The 20012-nt window shown below is 36.2% G+C and overlaps 1 protein-coding gene across 1 annotated transcript in view; it reads right to left on the bottom strand.

The window, feature by feature from the left end:
• The window catches only part of ADGB (androglobin), a 98268-nt gene that overhangs the window by 64079 nt on the left and 14177 nt on the right, over nt 1–20012 (bottom strand). The window contains exons 4-14 of the mRNA XM_060753518.2: nt 19377–19448; nt 17351–17560; nt 15433–15572; nt 14758–14844; nt 12374–12573; nt 9208–9327; nt 7625–7719; nt 6494–6668; nt 4825–4915; nt 2435–2567; nt 608–665 (exon numbers count right to left, since the gene is read on the bottom strand). Of these exons, the coding sequence (XP_060609501.2) occupies nt 608–665; nt 2435–2567; nt 4825–4915; nt 6494–6668; nt 7625–7719; nt 9208–9327; nt 12374–12573; nt 14758–14844; nt 15433–15572; nt 17351–17560; nt 19377–19448 (1381 nt within the window). The remainder of the gene's footprint in view (nt 1–607; nt 666–2434; nt 2568–4824; nt 4916–6493; nt 6669–7624; nt 7720–9207; nt 9328–12373; nt 12574–14757; nt 14845–15432; nt 15573–17350; nt 17561–19376; nt 19449–20012) is intronic.

A 20012-nucleotide genomic window follows, 5' to 3' on the forward strand; every position in this document is an offset into this window, starting at 1 on the left:
CTGTTGTGCAGTAACACTAAGAAACCATTAATTATACAATTGTTGCTGTAGATAGGGTAGAACATATCCACACCTGTTGAGGCCTGGGAATAATAACAGTATAAATGAATACATCCTTTAACCATATTGAAATCATTAACTTCTGTGCTCTGAAACCTAATATTTTAAGATGAAAATATTTTTAAATATTAACTTTACTTTGTCCCATTCTTTTGTGGGTGAAGTATCCATTATCTTTAAGTGCTTATTTATTCTTACTAATGTGTAATGTGAATGGGTCACTGTTTCCCCATTTCTCTTCTTCCTGCACACCCTACATGTTCCATTAATTTGCTCTGAGTGTAGCATGTTTTGAAAGAGCAAAGGAGTCAATCTTGCTTGCAGGTGAACATGGATGGATTTCATATATCACCATTATTTCAAACTGTTTTAAATTATTTTCCTTTGTTTTTTGTTTTTATAGTTTCACCATCTATTTTTAATTTTGCATTGTAAGCTATCTTGAGACTAGATAAAATGTAAAATTATATTAGGAAATAAACAAAATGAATTTAAAAAAGTCATTTTAGATTGCCCATCCAAAGAACATATATTTCATAACCATTACCTTTAGTGGATCCTTCAACAGGATGTTGCGGAACTAAATTGGAAAGTAATGTAGATTCCTACAGAGTGAGAGGAGAAAAGTCTTGTTTAGAACATTGTTGACATAACAACAGGAAATAAAAAAATGGTTATTAACTTAAGGTTTAGTCTTTCCACAAATATACTTATTTTGTGTCTTTTTAACTAATGTCTGCTTCTCATCACTAAATGTCTGAAAAATAGAGTTTTATCTTATTATAAGAAATTCATAGTAGATATTTATATAGACCTAACCTACTAACCAGAGCTCCACAATGCTTAACCTCTTCTCCTTTTTTCTTTGTATGAATGTTTTAAATGCATATTTTTTTTCAAGAAATACATAATAATCACACCCACACAACCTGTGATTAACATAGAATCATAGAATCATAGAATCAAAGAGTTGGAAGAGACCTCATGGGCCATCCAGTCCAACCCCCTGCCAAGAAGCAGGAACATTGAATTCAAATCACCCCTGACAGATGGCCATCCAGCCACTGTTTAAAAGCTTCCAAAGAAGGAGCCTCCACCACACTCCGGGGCAGAGAGTTCCACTGCTGAACGGCTCTCACAGTCAGGAAGTTCTTCCTCGTGTTCAGATGGAATCTCCTCTCTTGTAGTTTGAACCCATTGTTCCACGTCCTAGTCTCCAAGGAAGCAGAAAACAAGCTTGCTCCCTCCTCCCTGTGGCTTCCTCTCACATATTTATACATGGCTATCATATCTCCTCTCAGCCTTCTCTTCTTCAGGCTAAACATGCCCAGCTCCTTAAGCCACTCCTCATAGGGCTTGTTCTCCAGACCCTTGATCATTTTAGTCGCCCTCCTCTGGACACATTCCAGCTTGTCAATATCTCTCTTGAACTGTGGTGCCCAGAATTGGACACAATATTCCAGGTGTGGTCTAACCAAAGCGGAATAAAGGGGTAGCATTACTTCCCTAGATCTAGACACTATGCTCCTATTGATGCAGGCCAAAATCCCATTGGCTTTTTTTGCCGCCACATCACATTGTTGGCTCATGTTTAACTTGTTGTCCATGAGGACTTCCAAGATCTTTTTCACACGTACTGCTCTCAAGCCAGGCATCCCCCCATTTTGTATCTTTGCATTTCGTTTTCCCTGCCAAAGTGGAGTATCTTGCATTTGTCACTGTTGAACTTCATTTTGTTAGTTTCGGCCCATCTCTCTAATCTGTCAAGATCGTTTTGAATCCTGCTCTTGTCCTCTGGAGTATTGGCTATCCCTCCCAATTTGGTGTCGTCTGCAAACTTGATGATCATGCCTTCTAGCTCTTCATCTAAGTCATTAATAAAGATGTTGAACAAGACCGGGCCCAGGACAGAACCCTGCGGCACTCCACTTGTCACTTCTTTCCAAGATGAATAGGAAGCATTGGTGAGCACCCTCTGGGTTCGTCCATTTAACCAATTACAGATCCACCTCACTGTAGTTTTGCCTAGCCCACATTGGACTAGTTTGTTTAACAAAATTAAAAGGAGTCCTGTGTGACACCGTTTCTGGTTTTGCAGCCTAACTAGGTCTCAAAAAACAAGGCAATGACAAGCTGCAACTGCCTGAAGGATGTCACTGTTGCGATTCATCCAACTTGGTGACTTGTGACAAATGACATATTACAGAGCAAAACCGTTATAAAGCATTTTATGAAAGGTCATTATAACTATAAACCAGTGTCTCCAAATACATTCAAATGCAAAGAGCATAGATTTTTTTAAAAAATGATTCAACAGGAATTAAGAACTATACCTCTTCCACAGTTTTGTTAAAGTATAAAATAAAACCTTAACCTGAGAATTATCTTCTGTACTCATGGGATTTGAATCTCCATACATTTCAATTACATTTTCATCACTTTCCGTGACAGAAGCGAGGTTGGATACTGGAAGTGATCCCCTTTTGAAGGTAGATGGTGGGAAATGGCTAAATAAAACACAAGCATATCAATATCCATCTGTAAAAATTAACAAGTGTTCAGGTCTCAGTAGCTTTTTCTGAAGGTTTCTTTTCACTTTTTATTCCAATTTCTTTTGTGGGTTTAGGTGAGGATGGCATTAATTTGCCCACTCCCAGACACATTATTATCACCTGAATCTCCCTTGATATCTAAGGAAGAATCTCTTTTTTCCTTGGAAACATTTAAAATAGTTTTTTTGATGATCTGAGTGAACAAGGAAGGGACAATGAGACTTTTATTTATTATCTCTGTATATAAAGGCAGTGCTTTACTTCTGCACTGTCACTTCTTACTATTCACCAGACCCTATTTTCAGCTTCCCCACACTCATCATTCTGTGTCATTTATTATGGGATCTTGCAGGGTTGGGAGAAGTCCTTAACTTAGTTTTTCTTTCTTTTTGTTATCTGCTAAGCTTCGGGTGATTTTAAGTCTGCTCAAATGTCTCTCTCATTGATGGTGTATATGGCTTTGGTTCAAGCTCAATCACGGAAAACTCAGATAGTATTAGAATATTTGACAATGTCTGGCATAGAGTAATTGTATTCCAGTAATAGTGTTAAATACAATAAAAAATAAATCCTACTGAGAGATAGTTTCATAATCCTCTGTGTCAAAGGGATAATTAAATTGACTTCAGAAATGATGTTCCATTATGTTTCCAATGTACTCCCTTGCATTCTGATGAGATACCAATCAATACTAAAAAAAGTATTTTGACAAGTTCATTCTGAAAATGAATTCTCCTTCAGAAAAATGAAATGTCACACTATTAAACATTAAATGTTGTTAAAAGGGCAACTTTTCACAGAAAACTAAGTTGTTTCAAAAACGTAAGCAGACAATAATAGGGCATTCTGCAAAAGTATACAAATAAACTAGAAGCATAATGATGAACCAAAATTTCTGAAGGATTTTATTCTCTTTAGATATTTAGTGAGTTTTATATCTCTCAGTCTTATCTTGACATCCATAATAGCATTTAAGTTACTACAATGCAATTAACCCATATAATGTCTGACATTTTGCGTTTGTCATACTTAAAATCTAAGGAAGACATTGTTACTGTGAGACGTGAAACAAAAAGCAAAAGGTAATGTAAGACAGAACTATACATTTTGCTGGGGAGTAGGACCATATAAGTTTATAGTAGGCCCATCTAAACTGGGACCAAAATCCAAACCATTCTGAAGCATTGCTGCTTTGGACCAGTCCTGGATTCTGCAGATCCTTCCAAAACATGGAAAGTGGGAACAGGGTCCTGACCATCCAGTCAGGTCTAATTGGGTTCGCCCTCCTATCCAAATCATATGGGCATCTCTTCTGAGATTGGCACATATGGTCTGCAGTAGCCAGGAGCTCTCTGGAGCTACATGGCTACTGCTCTGGTGGCAGAGGATACAAAAAGTAAATGCCATCCCCCTATTCCCACACCATGGAGCACAGGAAAACCAAGGTGATGACACTGGTTCATGTGAACAGTGGGACCAGTTATAAATGAGAACTGGCTCAGTTGTTCACACCAACCTGTAGTGGTTCTTAACCTTGGTCCTCCAAGTGTTTTGGATTTCAGATCCCACAATTCCTAGCTGTCTGGGGGTTTTAGGAGTTTAAGTCCAAAACACTTGGGAGATTCAAAGGTTGAGATCCACTGCTCCAGAGTATCCCCCAACTTCTGTTATCATGGGGTAAAATCAGGTAAACCAATTTTATCCCTGCATTAAGGGCAAGAATTACCTGGATGCCATCCAGATGCCCAGGAGAATCATGTGGTCCAATTTGTATAGGCAGTTATAACGATAATGTCAGGGTGGTACACTGCCAAACAGCATTTACACCACCATTTTCTAGCAGACAGTACACAGCTAGCTAGATATATGTAAGACATTTCTGCCTTATATATTCAGATGGTATCAGAGAATACCAGCAATAAAAAGGGATAAAGGTCAACAGGGAAATAAATGTTCATGTTTCATGTTACTAGCATAATAAAGAATATTATATTAAAGGGACTAAGTCTTCCTTTAAATAAATCTGTCCTTAAAAAAGAGATGTTCCCCAAAAATTGACGGTGTCCACCAAAGTAATGTTAACAAAATTGGTAGCAGTAATACAATTTATCACAATGTGTTTTCATTAGAAATGCTACTTTTGCAATTCCCCCCCCCCCCCCGATCCAGTGTCATGCTAAATTAAATGAGGTCCACTACTTGATATGCTTACGTGTCTCTTGGTATAGGCATTGCAAAAAGTCTGAAGTTCACGAAAGGACTAGCAAGCTCAATAAATTGTTCTGGCTTTTTAATCACAGGTTCTGAAGGATAAAAGAAAGATAAAAGAGAAGATCTCTGTCATTCAGAAATATGACTTTTCCTGTTAAAAATAAAATTCACATATGAAGGCAACTTTCTAAACCAACCAGGGAATATGCTCTCTGGAGAATCTACACATATACAATACCTCTCATTCTAGAGTTCTCAACATATACACATGTAAATTTTAAAATAATTATCAAAATTTAACTAAGCAATCCATTACATTTCATTCTAAGGGTAGAGATTCTGAACAGATTCCCATAATCCTAAATAGGTATTGATGATAATTTCAAGTTCTCCCTTCTTATGATTGTTTATCATTAAATTGGATTTGAATTGTAGACCTTTTAAAACAGAATGGGGTGGATTACTATCCGCTGTGAAGCAAGTCATTATGTACACTTGACTCAGATTTCAGAAACTGAAATGCTTGTAAAAAGTGAAATATAACTTCCAAATATTGAGTATTTGTGAAAGGATATCTTTAATTTCACATGCTAGATATAAATGGCATGACTGCTGTTAAAACTGCAGTTCAGGTTTTACTGGTCTGCATTTTACTACAATTTGTTTCGCAAATTAGGTTTCAAATAAAGTATAAATTGTATCTACAGTGTATTTCAATTTACAGACTGAAGGAAGCAAGACCCTTCTGCCTTTTTCAAAGCTGAAAAATCTCAGCAAGTGCAAGAGACTGTTGGCACCGCTCTTATACCTGAAACCAACGGAAGAGCATAATGCAATACATTTCATAGGCAGACAGAGAAACTCAAAACTTCTCAACAAACTGAAACAATATGAAATATGCACTATCTCTACACATGTGCTACTTTGTAAGGTCTCACATGATTCTGTTTTTCTTGGGGGGGGGGCATAGTGTTTTACAATCGTTTAAAGTGCTGCTGCTTTATATGTACAGATGAAAAAATAGTATGCCAATTACACAGTAGAAGTGCACATTTGATACTCCCCAGCCAAATAACTGGAACTACGCAGCAAATGTTAGGAAAAGTGTTGCCACCAATACCAATAGCGTTTTACCCTTCTGCACTTCAGTGGCATCATCCCTTCAATATAATATACTCAGATATACAACTTTTTAATATTGCAAACAATTTATCATGTGTGCAATGTCATCATTTTCAGAAAGACATAACTGCAAGAGACCCATTTTGCCACCAATGTGACAAAAGTATTTTTACTGCATACATGATGATGATGATAATAATAATATTTATTTATATCCCACCACCATCTCCCCAAAGGGACCCGGGGCAGCTCACAGAAGCACTCCAAGTGCCAAATGAAGGCAACAATACACAAGTATAAATACAATGACATAAGTATAAACAACAGCACATTAAAATCTCATTAATAAAAAATTGAAAATTATAAAATTCCTAAAATGCAGTGGAAACTGCCAGCCGGCTATCTGTCATAACAATCAATCAAAGTGTGATCCAGTACTATCAATGACTCATCACACTGACTCAGGATCAAAGGCAGATAATCGCCAACAGAGATGAACACAAATACTACTAAAACTAAATTATAGTGTAAAGCATGGAAAGGCAGACCTTGGGGTTCATCTGTCACAATTGTTTCTTTCTTTTGGCGTATAAGTTTCCAGCGTGGCACAAATGGGGGTTTCGGAGGTGCTACCAGTGGACCTGACCTTGTCCTAGTTAGCAGTGCAGGGTGGCTGTAAATATGGGAAAGACCATACTCTCGCAACTTCTCAGAAGAATCTGCCTACAAAATACACAAAACAGCCTTTGTTACAAGCCAAAAATCAAAAGAGGATGCTTTCTCATTTTAGTACAATTGTAAGATTTGTTAGTTTTGAGAATCCAATTCTTTAATGTGTCTCACTGGTTTAAAAGAAAGAATCAAATGCCTGTGGATAAGAAACTATATCACCAATATCAATGTTCAAAACAAGTCTCAATGTGGGATTTACCAACAGCCCTAACTGCAAAAGTAGAACAGGGTTATAGACGTACATGGGAACTTGGATATTCTTATAAAAGTCATATCAATGTCTAGATTATTTTGTATTTTTTATTGTGTGTGCATGTGTGGTATGATTTGAGATGACAGTTTATCTCCAAGTTAATCAGTCAACGTCGTTGATCAGTAGGTCTGTTAGATCATTATGTCAGACATCTTGAACATGGTATTTTCCCACATGGAAAATCTCTAGTACCAGTGGGTAGATCTCCTTAACAAACTGCACCCCCCTCCCCCCAACCCCCCCCCCCCCCTATAAATAATTGTCACCCAAGTACTCATTCACTACTGTACTGCCTGGAAAAGAAACCTTTATAAAATATACATTTCACTTTTACATATCAAAGTGCTTTGGTTTTGATTTATTTTTTTTTTAAAAAAAGAAAAAATCCAAGGTATCCACAGACATAAAACATGCATACCATGAAACCCTTTTCAGAATAAGTTTGATTCTTCAGAAGTAGTGCACTGAATGTCCATATTCCAGCTACACCCTTGAGCTGTCTAAAATTACAGAGAAAGCTGACTCTTTCCCATCATGCAGCCTCCACACTCACAAATTTCTGCTCCAGAGGAAAGCTGCTTCCACTGTACATTTCTGATAGGCTTCCTTTGGTAGCATAAGGACCCAATTGACTCCTGGCCAGTGTATTGATAGAATAGTTAACATTTAAGAGGCCAATTCTACAAATTCTTACCATTTTCTCTAATACAAAGATTTTTTTTTCAGATACATAAAGAGGCAAATAGTAAGCATAGGCCACCATTTGAGGCTGCAGTGGCACTCCAGAACCTGTTAAAAAGAAACCCATTAAATCGTTAAAAATAAGATGTAACACTATAGAATATATCAGTAATAACAGACAATTAGGTGTGATGATGCTATAAAGGCAATAAATGAAGATATGAAAATCACTTATTCGGGCCCCATTTACAATGCCATATAATCCAGTTTCTGAATCCAGATTATCTACTTTGAACTGGATTGTATGGCAGTGTACACTCATATAATCCAGTTCAAAGCAGATAATCTGAATTCAGAAACTGGATTGCATGGCAGGATAAATCCAGCCTCCAGAGTAGCACCACAGAAATAATCTGTTCTGTAAGGTAACCTAAATAGAATCCTGAAAAAAGCACATTCTTTTCACTGCAACAATGGAATAATTTCAGAACAAGTGATTTTATGATTTGTATTGTCGAAGGCTTTCATGGCTGGAATCCATGGGTTGTTGTAGGTTTTCCGGGCTATATGGCCATGTTATTGCCTCCAGAACATGGCCATATAGCCCGGAAAAACCTACAACAACCCGATTTTATGATTATTTAAACAACATACATGTTCTCACCTTAAGACTAAAAATACATTATAAGCACAAATAAAACTAAGTAATACATTGAAATATTAACTCTCGATTAAATACATTGAAATATTAACTCTCGATTAAAGAAACAGAAAAAGTATTTCCTGTAATGTAATGGTTTTCCTTTTCTTTTCCTCTATGCTTCTATTAAAGGAAAAGACAAGGTAGACTGCCAGATAAAAGGTAAAAGAAAAAAAAGAATATGGCAGTTATCCCTATAGCAAGCAGCTTCTTTATCTGATGATCCAAAACTTGCCAACTGGATGGAATAAATCATGAACCCTTTAACACACCTCAAGGTTTTTCTTTATACAAAGTAGGGCTTGGGAATACTACCTGGTTGTAAATAAGATCCATGGGCAGCATGTGCTTGACTCTGAAGATAAATGGTGTTCTTAAAAGTAAACACATATTTGTCGGGGGGGGGGGGGGTTCACTGTGGTACTGCAGAGGAAAGAAGAAATCCTTTGGTGGTGTTGCAAGAGAAGAACTCCCTATGAGGCTTAGGGTGAATACATTCCCTTCTGATCACAACTATAGAGAGAAATTCCTGCTTATAGAATTCATAACAGCCAGGGGAATTCTTTTTTCCTCTCAACCACACAGGATTGTAGCATATAAAGTAGTCATTTATATAGCAAATTCAAAATGTTAGCAGTGCATTCAATATTGCACAACAGGAAGATTTCGGCTTATTCAAAGTAAAGTAGAAATTTGGACCAATATTCACATACTGCCAAATAACCATTTATGAACTCTTTCTCATTTATTTCTTTTTATTTTGTTTGCTATCTTCAACTGCAGACCCATTTTGCAAATTGCTGCAATGTTTATCATATACATTACTACAATTTGCTAACAATAAAATGTACAATATTAAGAAATACTACATGTGCCCAAGGCCATTTATAATTTACCATCAAGAAACATCTGAAGAGAACTTTGATAGTCAGCAGACATTCGTCCAGGCTTAGATTTATCCTTTTCACCATCTTTGCTTCTCTTCTTTCCAATTTCTTTTTGATCTGGCTTTTCTGCTACAGGAAATGAATACATGTGTGATAATAGCATATATGATCATATACTATCCAATAGTTCTTTTCTCAAGCAATAAGGAGTGCTAAAATTAAAAATATCTGTTTATTTATTTATTTATTTATATCGTATCAGGAGTGAACCAAACAGTTGTATTATGTATTGTCGAAGGCTTTCATGGCCGGAATCACTCAGTTCTTGTGGGTTTTTTCGGGCTATATGGCCATGTTCTAGAGGCATTTCTCCTGACGTTTCGCCTGCATCTATGGCAGGCATCCTCAGAGGTCTGCCATAGATGCAGGGACATCTAAGCACCTTTCATTAAGAGTTTGCTCCAGGCACAGTCAGCCCATTGTATGCTAATCAAGGTGGTCAGTTGAAAAGATTCACACCTAGCCCAACTTACAAAAGCCTTTTGTCTCACCCTGGTCAGTCCACAGATATATAAACCCCTTTTTTCCCAGCTCCAGCAGACCTCTGAGGATGCCTGCCATAGATGCAGGCGAAACGTCAGGAGAAATGCCTCTAGAACATGGCCATATAGCCCGAAAAAACCCACAAGAACTGAGTTGTATTATATTTTTTAAAAAACAAACAAACACAGAAGTTTGTAAATTGGCATTCTGTTAAATGTCCTTTGACCAGTAGCTGGCCACTTGGAGTGCCTCTGGTGTTGCTATAACGTCCTCCACTGTGCATGTGGCATGATTCAGGTTGCATTGTGATAGGTGGTCTGTGGTTTGCTCTTCCTCACACTTGCATGTCGTGGACTCCACTTTGTAGTTCCATTTTTTAAGGTTGGCTCTGCACCTCAGAAGTGACCAGAAAATATCTGTTCGTGCTCTAACAGATAGAATTTAAAGGGCACATCAACCATAACTCAGAGTTCAGAATTATTCCATCAATATCTCACCACTCAGGAATTCATTTATATTGTGCAAAAGTATATTTGGTCTATGTGTATATGAAATGAATGTAATGTTGAGACTTGGGTCCCATCTTCAAGAGATCTCACTATGTGTGCATACGTGAATACAAGTATTCCAAAATTTCTCACCCCCTAAAAGTTCAACAATAGAAAACATTTCTGGTCTCAAGAAATTTGTATAATGGGATGCTGAATTCAAACTTTATCAAATTTATTTTCAAATTATGGTGGAAAATAAGTATTTGGTCCATAACAAAAGTTCATCTCAATATTTTGTTATATATCCTTTATTGGCAATGACGGAGGTCAAACATTTTCTGTAAGTCCTCACAAGGTTGGCACACACTGTTGCTAGTATGTTGGCCCATTCCTCCATACAGATCTCCTCAAGAGCAGTGATGTTTTGAGGCTGTCGCTGGGAAAGATGGACTTTCAACTCCCTCCAAAGGTTTTCTATAGGATTGAGATCTGGAGACTGGCATGGCCACTCCAGGAGCTTGAAATGCTTCTTATGAAGTGCCTCCTTTGTTACCCTGGTGGTGTGCTTGGAATCACTGTCATGCTAAAAGACCCAGCCACATTTTGTCTTCAGTGCCTTTGCTGATGGAAGGAGGTTTGCACTCAATATCTCACGATACATGGCCCCATTCATTCTTTCATGTATACGGATCAGTTGCCCTGGTCCCTTTGCAGAGAAACAGCCCCAAAGAATGAAGAACAAGGTGCCATGAATTGGTTTGAGAGGCATCAGCTATATAATTGGAAAAAGGACTGGCTAAGTAAAAATCCCAGATGTAGAGCATTGAAGAATTGCTAGGTAAAATTAAAAACCAATAATAGAGAAAGGATTAATTGGGAAAATATATAATGGATTAATTGGTGAAGAAATGGGGCTGAAGCTGTTAGAAAAAGTATGGGAAGGAGACCGAAGGCCTCTTGACAGATTTTGATTGGAAAAGGGTTCTAAAGTGGAGAGTGGTTAAGAATCTATCAATAAGATTGAAAGAAAATGTATATAAAGTTATATGGAGATGGTATACCACACCGGTTAAACAACATCAGATGGATAGCAAGCAAAGCAACCTCTGCTGGAGATGTGGCATGCACAAGGGGACATATTTTCATTTATGGTGGGAATGTCCCCAATTGAAGTTTTTGGAATGACATATTTATCGAAATAGGCAATATTATATGACTAAATATGACTCCGGACACTAGACTAGCATTACTAATGGATGCCACAAAGTTGAATTTGGAAATGGAAAAGGAAGGATTTGTGATTATTTTAATCACAGTGGCAAGAATTATAATGGCAAGGAATTAGAAAATAGTAACTAATCTTACACCAGAAGCATGGTATAGGGAGATATGGAACATAAGCTTAAATGATAAACTATCAATGGAAATGAGGGTATTCAGGGGGAAAACTAACAGATCAGATTTTGATGCATACTGGTCGGTCTTTATTAAATATGCTTTAGAGTGAAAATGGAAAACATTATAACCCTGTTGATCAGGAATTTAGGATATGACATTTGATTAATGGTTGACTTATAAATATATAGCGAAGGAAAGGATACTTGTTCAGGCCTTGGTGGTGGGGCTATGTGTTTGTAAAATGTTCACCGTTTTGTTTTGTTTTTTTGTTTACAATGTAAGTTGTTAATGTATGTAAATAAAAAGTATTTTAAAAGACTAAAAAACATTAGGAAGAACTTAATGACAGTAGGAATGATTCGGCAGTGGAATATGGGTGATAGAGTGTTCCTCAGTGGAGGTTTTTAAACAGAAGATGGATGGCCATTTGTCGGGTTGCTTTGATTGTGCTTTTTCTGTTAGACTGGATGGCCTTTGTGGTCTCTTCCAACTCTATGATTCGATGAAAAGTTACCTATGCTACACCGAGTAACAACTTTATGTTCTAACATACACTAACATCTTTGAGAACTAGTATTTATCTGTAGATTCCAGTTAACATTTAATTTGATTATTTGGTGGTACATATATTTTCTTTTGAGTAAGCCCACAAACCATGACTTTGCACTACCACCCAAAAAGGACTGCAATGACAGTCTGCCTTTTAATAACCAATGCCATGCACCATTTGTATTATTCCATACCTTTGCCAGGTTTCTCAGCTTTTTCTGGCTTCTCTGGTGGTTTAATGACAGGCGCAGCTTCATTTTTAATCTCAGAAGTTTTAAGATCTTTTTTGGCATCCTGAAGTGATGTTTTAGTTTCAGGGGGCGATTCTTCAGGAAACTTAAATTCTGGCAATATTTCTTTTAAGAAGTCCCACACTTTATGCAAATATCCAGACCTTTTAAAATAGAAATGTTTTATTTCCTGGCAGAAATTGATAAGATATCTTGTTTGATAAAGGGAAAGTGAATTGATTACTTTTTTTAAGAATGGGAATCGTTTATAACAAGACAAAAATGCAAAAAAAAAAAGCTTGTGAATTTTTTAAAAATGAATAAAAATTGAGGTATAAGGTAGAATGAAGAAACGTACAATGAAAAATTAGAGAGGGATTGAAATAATATTTTCATTGTGTGTCTTTGAGGTAGGAGGTGGAAAGTTCATTTTATTTTTTGATTTCATAATTTTGTTTATTGTTTTTTGTAGGAAGGGTGGGGAAAGTTTGTTTTAATTGGTGTATATAGTGGACTAGGTCATATTTGGGAAAATGGCTATCTTTACAAATTGTATAACAACATTTATATTGCTTAACATTTATATTACTAAATATATAAATTACTAAATACATAATTACTAAATATATAATTAAAAATAGAAATGTGTTACTTTAAAATAGAATTATTGCCTTCTGTTTATTCATTGCATTTTTTTCACAACTGAATATTTACTTTAGCTTGTAGAAGGAAAACTAATGAAGCATTCAATCCATATTTTCCTACTTTTATGTGATCAAATTAATTACAATTCCATTTAACTACATCCCTATCTTTCTGATGTTAATTGTATGATAATTAAAAAAAACAGACATTTCTTGAAAAAAGCATATAGAATACAGGGGGAGAGATAAATCAATCACTGCAACCTCCTAAAATATATTCAAAATGTAGTATTAATAACTAGGCCCCCTCACTTTGTGGGAATTAGGGGTTCAAAACTGCCACAAAAGTTTCAAAACCACAAATTAAAAACATCTCTATTCTTTTATATAAGAGAACACCTCTCTAGGAATCTCTGGTGAGTCTATGGTAATCTTTGGTGGAAGCTGAGCATGGAGCTGATTAGAAGAGCTAGACCTTCCTACAGAGAGCACACTAGTCAAACCCACGAATAATCAAATCCACAAAAATCAAAAAGGCAAATGTGGAGGACCAACTATACAACAAATACATATCCTTGGATGGATTCAGGGATATGTGTCTGAAAACTACTATTCAGTAAAGGAATTCTTTTTCTATATACCTTAAACCAGTGGTTCTCAAGCTGGGGTCCCCAGATGTTTTTGGCCTTCAACTTCCAGAAATCCTAACAGCTGGTAAATTAGCTGGGATTTCTGGGAGTTGTAGGCCAAAAGCATTTGGGGACCCCAGGTTGAGAACCACTGCCTTAAACAAAGGTTATGATATGCAATAACTCAAGCTATTGTGCATATTAACAACACTTTTTAAAACATCACTTTGGCTAAAGAAAGCAGAATTAGTTTCAAGAGTGACAGCTTTACAAATCAGCATGTAATAGGATACAGACATAGAGCAGAGGGATTCAGAGCTAGAACACAATCCTAACTGGCAATGATGACCAAGGACCACCAAAACCAATATCAGGCCTGTTGAAATTCGGTTGAATCCTCACAGTCCAGGGGAGTTGGAAACCTTTTAGGACTATCCATGACTGGGCCTAACTTTGTATCAGCATTGTGGTTGTGTCCTTGGCCTATAAGAAGTTTGGATCTTTCTTACTGACTAGTTTGTTACGGGTCAAATGCACAGTTATGAATGGTATGTGTAAAAGAGATGGGAACCAAAAGGCTAAAAGATAGCCCTTGTGTTGTGTCAAAAAGAAAGAAAGAAAGAAAGAAAGAAAGAGAAGAAAAAAGAGTAATGCAGGATAGGAGTGGATGGGGACACATAAATGCAGGGACAAAGTATTATACTTAGGCTGTTTGTCTGCAGATTTATAAGAAGGCAGTTCTGACAGCAGAAAGGAAGAAGAGGCCTCTGGTGAATCTTAAACCCCTACAGTCAGTGCATCTTTGAGTTAAGATTGCTCCAACTATTGGGGTAGGAGAATTAAATAGGACTGAATTTGGATACAACTGATCTAAAAGATTTCAGAAACAATAATCCTGAACTCCTAATTTTTGAGACACAGGCATTCAGATTTTTTAAATGGCCTTTCAAATGATTGATTTTGACTGTTCTAAAGGTCTGAGTCACAGTATAAATCTATTTTCCCTAAAGGCCAGATGAATCAAGCACAGCAGAGGCAAAAAGAGAAAGGCACATCTTGTAAAACTAGTACTTACTGAAGTGGAATAATTTCTGGTATCCATCCAGTAAGTGCATGCAGAACTGTGAATTCCCCCAGTTCTCTTTTTCCATTGTCGTGTATACTAAAATAATAATAATAATAATAATAATAATAATAATCTGAAGGTATAATTATATCTTACATTCCCTGTTTATTCACCATTCCCAAATCTTCTCCATATTTCATACATGTATTTTTTTTGTTGGTCAATTTACTGGCAAGTAAACAAAAACACTAAGAATTATATTTACTGCATAGTTGTAAATAATGAAAGGATTATAGGTTTCCATTCTAATCTTTTTAGAAATGACAGATTGCAACAGTCTGACGTGTACTATTCATCAGTTCAAGTTCTTAGAAATTTAGGGAGATCAAACTAAAAAGCAAAATCAAGGTCTTTCTTAGAGTAATAAAATTTGATATAACTTAGTGCACACACTCAATTATACTCCAACATATATATGACCAAGTTACCTGGAGGCAATGCTTTTGGTTTATAAATATCCATTCCCTATTCCTAGGTTTCTTATACAAGAGTTGAAGAAGATATACCACCAGTTCATTAATTCCTAATAAATAAGGATCCAGACTATGTATTTCACCTGATTTTCTTACTAATTGTTCTAATTTTAACTCAAAAATTGGCTGATAGGAAGCACAGAAAACATACTCATTGTTTGCTAGTTTAATGATGGCTTTGGATAATATGATTGGCCAAAGTTCAAGTTCACATGTTGTTGTTGGAAGCAACATGCAATTGTCTTCATTGAAGGGTATACTGTCATCTACAATGATTTTTCTCCAGCATCCCTATAAAGGATAGAGAAAGTAAATTGTATGTTATCATGTAGTGTTATCAGATGATACTATTGAACAACTATCAAAGGGGGGGGGGGGTGAGCTTGTGTTGTTATCAAATGTACTGAAGGCTAGCAGAAAGTAGACAGTTGGGCTAGAGACATACTTACACAGATGCTGCAAGGCAATTATGTGGGATGTTTCTAAGGATATTCAGTGAAAACTGTTAAGAGCACTGAAGTGAGCCAATGATCAGGCATTTTCCTAGTTATTCTCCACTTTCTGCTGTGTACATGGCTGCACCAAGCCTATCCTGTCTCTCTTGTCATTCTGGCCCCTTCTACACTGCCATATAAAACCCAGATTATCTGCTTTCAACTGGATTATATGGCAGTTTAGATTCATATAATCAAGCTCAAAGCAGATAAGGGGGCCTCTGAGGCAAATCTCTCATTAGCACATAAAACACTAATTGAGTTAATGCGCACTGCTTTTTTTATGAAAAATGAACCTACAATGCAAGCTTATTTCACTAACTTTGACATAACAAAGAGAGAACAAGTTGCCCCTTTTTAAAACATTTAAATTAAATCCCAAACAATAAATTGTATACAATTTGAATCAGAACTTTGGAGAAAGTTTGTAATGTCTATTGGTATGTCACTGTTGTATGTTTCAAGTCATTTCCAAGCTACGGCAACTTGAAGGCGAACCATGCCTTTGCCTTGCACGAAACTGAGAAAGTGACTTGCCTAAGAGGAATCATATTACATCCTAAAGCAGAATGATAGATTTGTACAGTGACACGCATGTAAAGAAGTATTAACGCCGTCGTCTGCCACCAAAAATATGTGAAGAAGTATTAATCCCACCGAAATGGGATTACCAAAAACTGTAAGAAGCCTCCGTCAAATGCTAATTAAACTGCCATAATGTATAGAGACGCTGGTATCAAAGTCTCTGTATGTCTCTGTGTATGTTGTGAGGTAATTTTTTGTAGAGTGGAATGCACCGAACGTAAAATCAATGGAGATGAGGCAGATTTTAAAATAACAAAGAGAACAAGTTTATTGTTGAACAAAGCTTGTGGTTGCAATATAAAGATGTTCAGCTTGGCATATACTTGATGGTTACAATATGGAGAGGTTATGCTTGGCATATACTTGATGGTTACAATATGACTTGGTAGAGATACAATTCAGCCTTGGATGTTACAACTTTTAAACTCTTGCTCTGGTGAAGGTGTCTATTATTCAGTGTTCCCTGCTGTGAATATTCTCACTATTTGATCTATACTGGATCAAATAATAGAACTCCAGTCTTCCACCGACTGGCAATCAAACAAAGCCTCTATTAGTTCTTTTCTACTAAAGAAATCTAATAAAGTTTTACCCTTCAGCTCCCTAGCTGAAGAAATATTCACTAACACTAACTAACAATACACTTCTTCACTCCTCAGAGTCCCTATCTGACTCTGCTCTCTCTCAGGGTCTCTTCCTCCTGACTGAAACTTAACTGTCACTTTCAAACCTTTTTCTCTCTAAGCTCCTCCCACCTCCTCTTCTGCCTTGTTTCCATGGCAACATATCTCTCACAGCTGGGCCGCTCCAGCCATAGGCAACCAATGTAAAACACAAATACAGTTTTAAACACATTATAATAAACACTTCTGTACAACGCACATTTTGGGTTTCTTACTATCGTTAGTATTTATGCAAATAAGTGTCCTGTATGGTTTATTAAATATTTTATACAAAGTTAAAGTGTAATATAGCATACATAATACTTACCATCCAGTACAATTTTACAACATATTTTCCATATGTATTGTACAATGGCATATGTCCCTTGATAGCTTTACATAATGCGTAAATATGTTCCCATGGCTTCCACAAAAGCACAGGCACTTCATTGGTGTTAGCTTTAGCCTCAGGACTTAAAACTGCTGCATTATATATTTTCCAAACTGCATAGATCTCACTTATTATCCATCGCATCAGCTGAAGCCAGCGTGTTGTTGCAGAAAAAATAATAAAAATCAAGGTAAGCTAAGCTTAGTTTTGTACACATTCCAACTCTTCATTACACAATACATAATGAAAATTATTCTGTTTGTACAGAGAATAACAAATTAAGGGTTATAGAGGATGTTAAACCACGAGCAATTTGTACCTAAACTTCAAAATCTAAATATTAATGAAATAGGTATAAAACAAATATCAAAAGAATCAAAGCTATTTGTTCCAAAGAATAAATAAGCTACATTATAACCTAAATCAAAATAATATAACATTTAAAGAGGGTTATTAGCCAGATATAAATCTTGATTGTGTGTGAAATTATGCATTGAGTATACTTCAAATTTTAAATTCTGTATGCTCCATATAAAGGCATATTTGAACTAAGCAGTGCATTTTGATTTATTACAGAGTACTGGGCTCATATTCAGCTCTGGAAAAAAAAATGAGCTACAGTAGGTTCTTGGTATCCACTGTTTTTTTCTCCCAGGACCCTCAATGAATACCAAAATCCATGGAAATCCCATTATATAAAATGGTGTCACGTATATAAAACGGTCATTTGTGCCTTTTGTTTTTTTAAGAGGAAACAGATTTTCAAGCCAATTATGGTTGAAGCTGTATATACAGAATACTGAGAGTCAACTACATGTGTATGATATTTGTTCATTTACAGTAATACATTCTTCCAATATAACCATTTTTTCTCACAAGTGACTTTGGCTGAATTCTAATGAACGTAAATTGTCTGATGTTAACAGGAAGTAGAGTATTCTGTTGTTTATAGCAATATGATGTTTACTAAGCTATAAGTGTTTGCAATGATTCTCAACCCATGTCAATTATTTATTGGCATCTTCTCTGTTTTATACCACAGTGTGCAATTCTATACACATACTAAAACAGTGTGACTATGCAGACATGATAGAAGATAGCTATATTTAAATATGTGACAGGAAGAGGGAAGAGGCTTGTTTTCTGCTGCCCTGGAGACTAGAACATGGAGAAATGAGTTCAAATTACAGGAGAGGAGATTCCAATTGATCATTAGGAAGAACTTCCTGACCATAAGAGCTATTCAACAGTGGAACTTTCTGCCTTGGAGTGTGGTAGAAACTCCTTCTTTGGAGACTTTTAAGCAGAAGCTAGATGGCCATCTGTCAGGGATGCTTTGATAGTGCTTTTCCTGCATGGCAGGGGGTTGGATTACATGACCCATGTGATCTCTTCCAACTCTATGATTCTATGATTCTAAATTAAAGCAAAGTTACTGTTGTCAGTTGGGAGAAAAGCTTGCCAATTTCAGGGATCTATTACTTATGGTTGAATTTCTAGTGGCTCTTTGGAATCACAACTTTCTGGGAAAGCTCACTTGAAAAAACTCTTGGCATACAGACAGGGTATTTTCTAAACCTACATTTATAGAGTACTGTGGCCTTGAAGATTATGTAATGTAGAAGACTGTTTCTCCAAGCAATCTTCAACACTTGAAGCTTGGTGTTGTAGATTGCTTGAAAAGGCAGCCTTTCCTCCCAACTTAATCTCCATCTACGCATTATTTTCACAAAATAAGAATTCTTCTGCATAAAAATGGGTACATTTTAAAGCTGAGAAATACTTTAATCTATTCCTCTCTCTGTGCTGACTCCTTGATGCAAGCTACCCAACTTTGTTGATAAAAGGGTGATTCCTTTTTTCATATTAAGCATACTCTTTTTAAAAAATAACACGTATTTTTCCATTTTGTCACATAACAAACCTGACTTATTTCTTGCTAAACAAGCTATTATTCACGTACCTCACTGTTCATTAAATGTTCATTGGGTGAAAAGAGGTCAAACCAAGTTTCATTTTTTACAACCACAGGCACCTGAGAGAAATTATTTTCAGTGAAATACTTAAAATATTTCTGTACTATCCAATATTCTCATTCATTTTAAAATGTAAATGTATTTATTTGTTTAAACATTTTCATAAGTACCGTATTTAGGTTTTCAGTCTCACTAAAAGAAGTTAACATTGCAATGCAAATAAAAATACAGTAAACTAAAACCCATTAACTAAATAAAAACAGGGAAAACCACAAAGCACTTTAAAACAATAATGAATTCAGGATCTTGGTAAAGAAATAAAAAGGCCGTCAGTACCAGGTACATAGAGCACTGTTTGCACTCCTGTCTTCAAAGAAGATCTTGCAACTATTTAACTATTCTTGCAACAATAGAAATGACATACAACATACCCAGTTTCTCATTGTTATAAAAAAAATCTCCTTTTGATCCTCAGGACTATCTAAACAGGTCATTTATGCTAATGCTGATTCAGAGTGACGAATAAGAAGAGACCCAATTGTCCACACTCCCACAAAGTGCAGCTGAGCTTCACGGAAGTTCCAGAGCATCCCACATCTTTTAAAAATGTAGAACAAGGTTGA

The sequence above is a fragment of the Anolis sagrei genome, chromosome 1 (genome assembly GCF_037176765.1).
Source record: "Anolis sagrei isolate rAnoSag1 chromosome 1, rAnoSag1.mat, whole genome shotgun sequence".
NCBI classification, from domain to species: Eukaryota; Metazoa; Chordata; class Lepidosauria; order Squamata; family Dactyloidae; genus Anolis; species Anolis sagrei.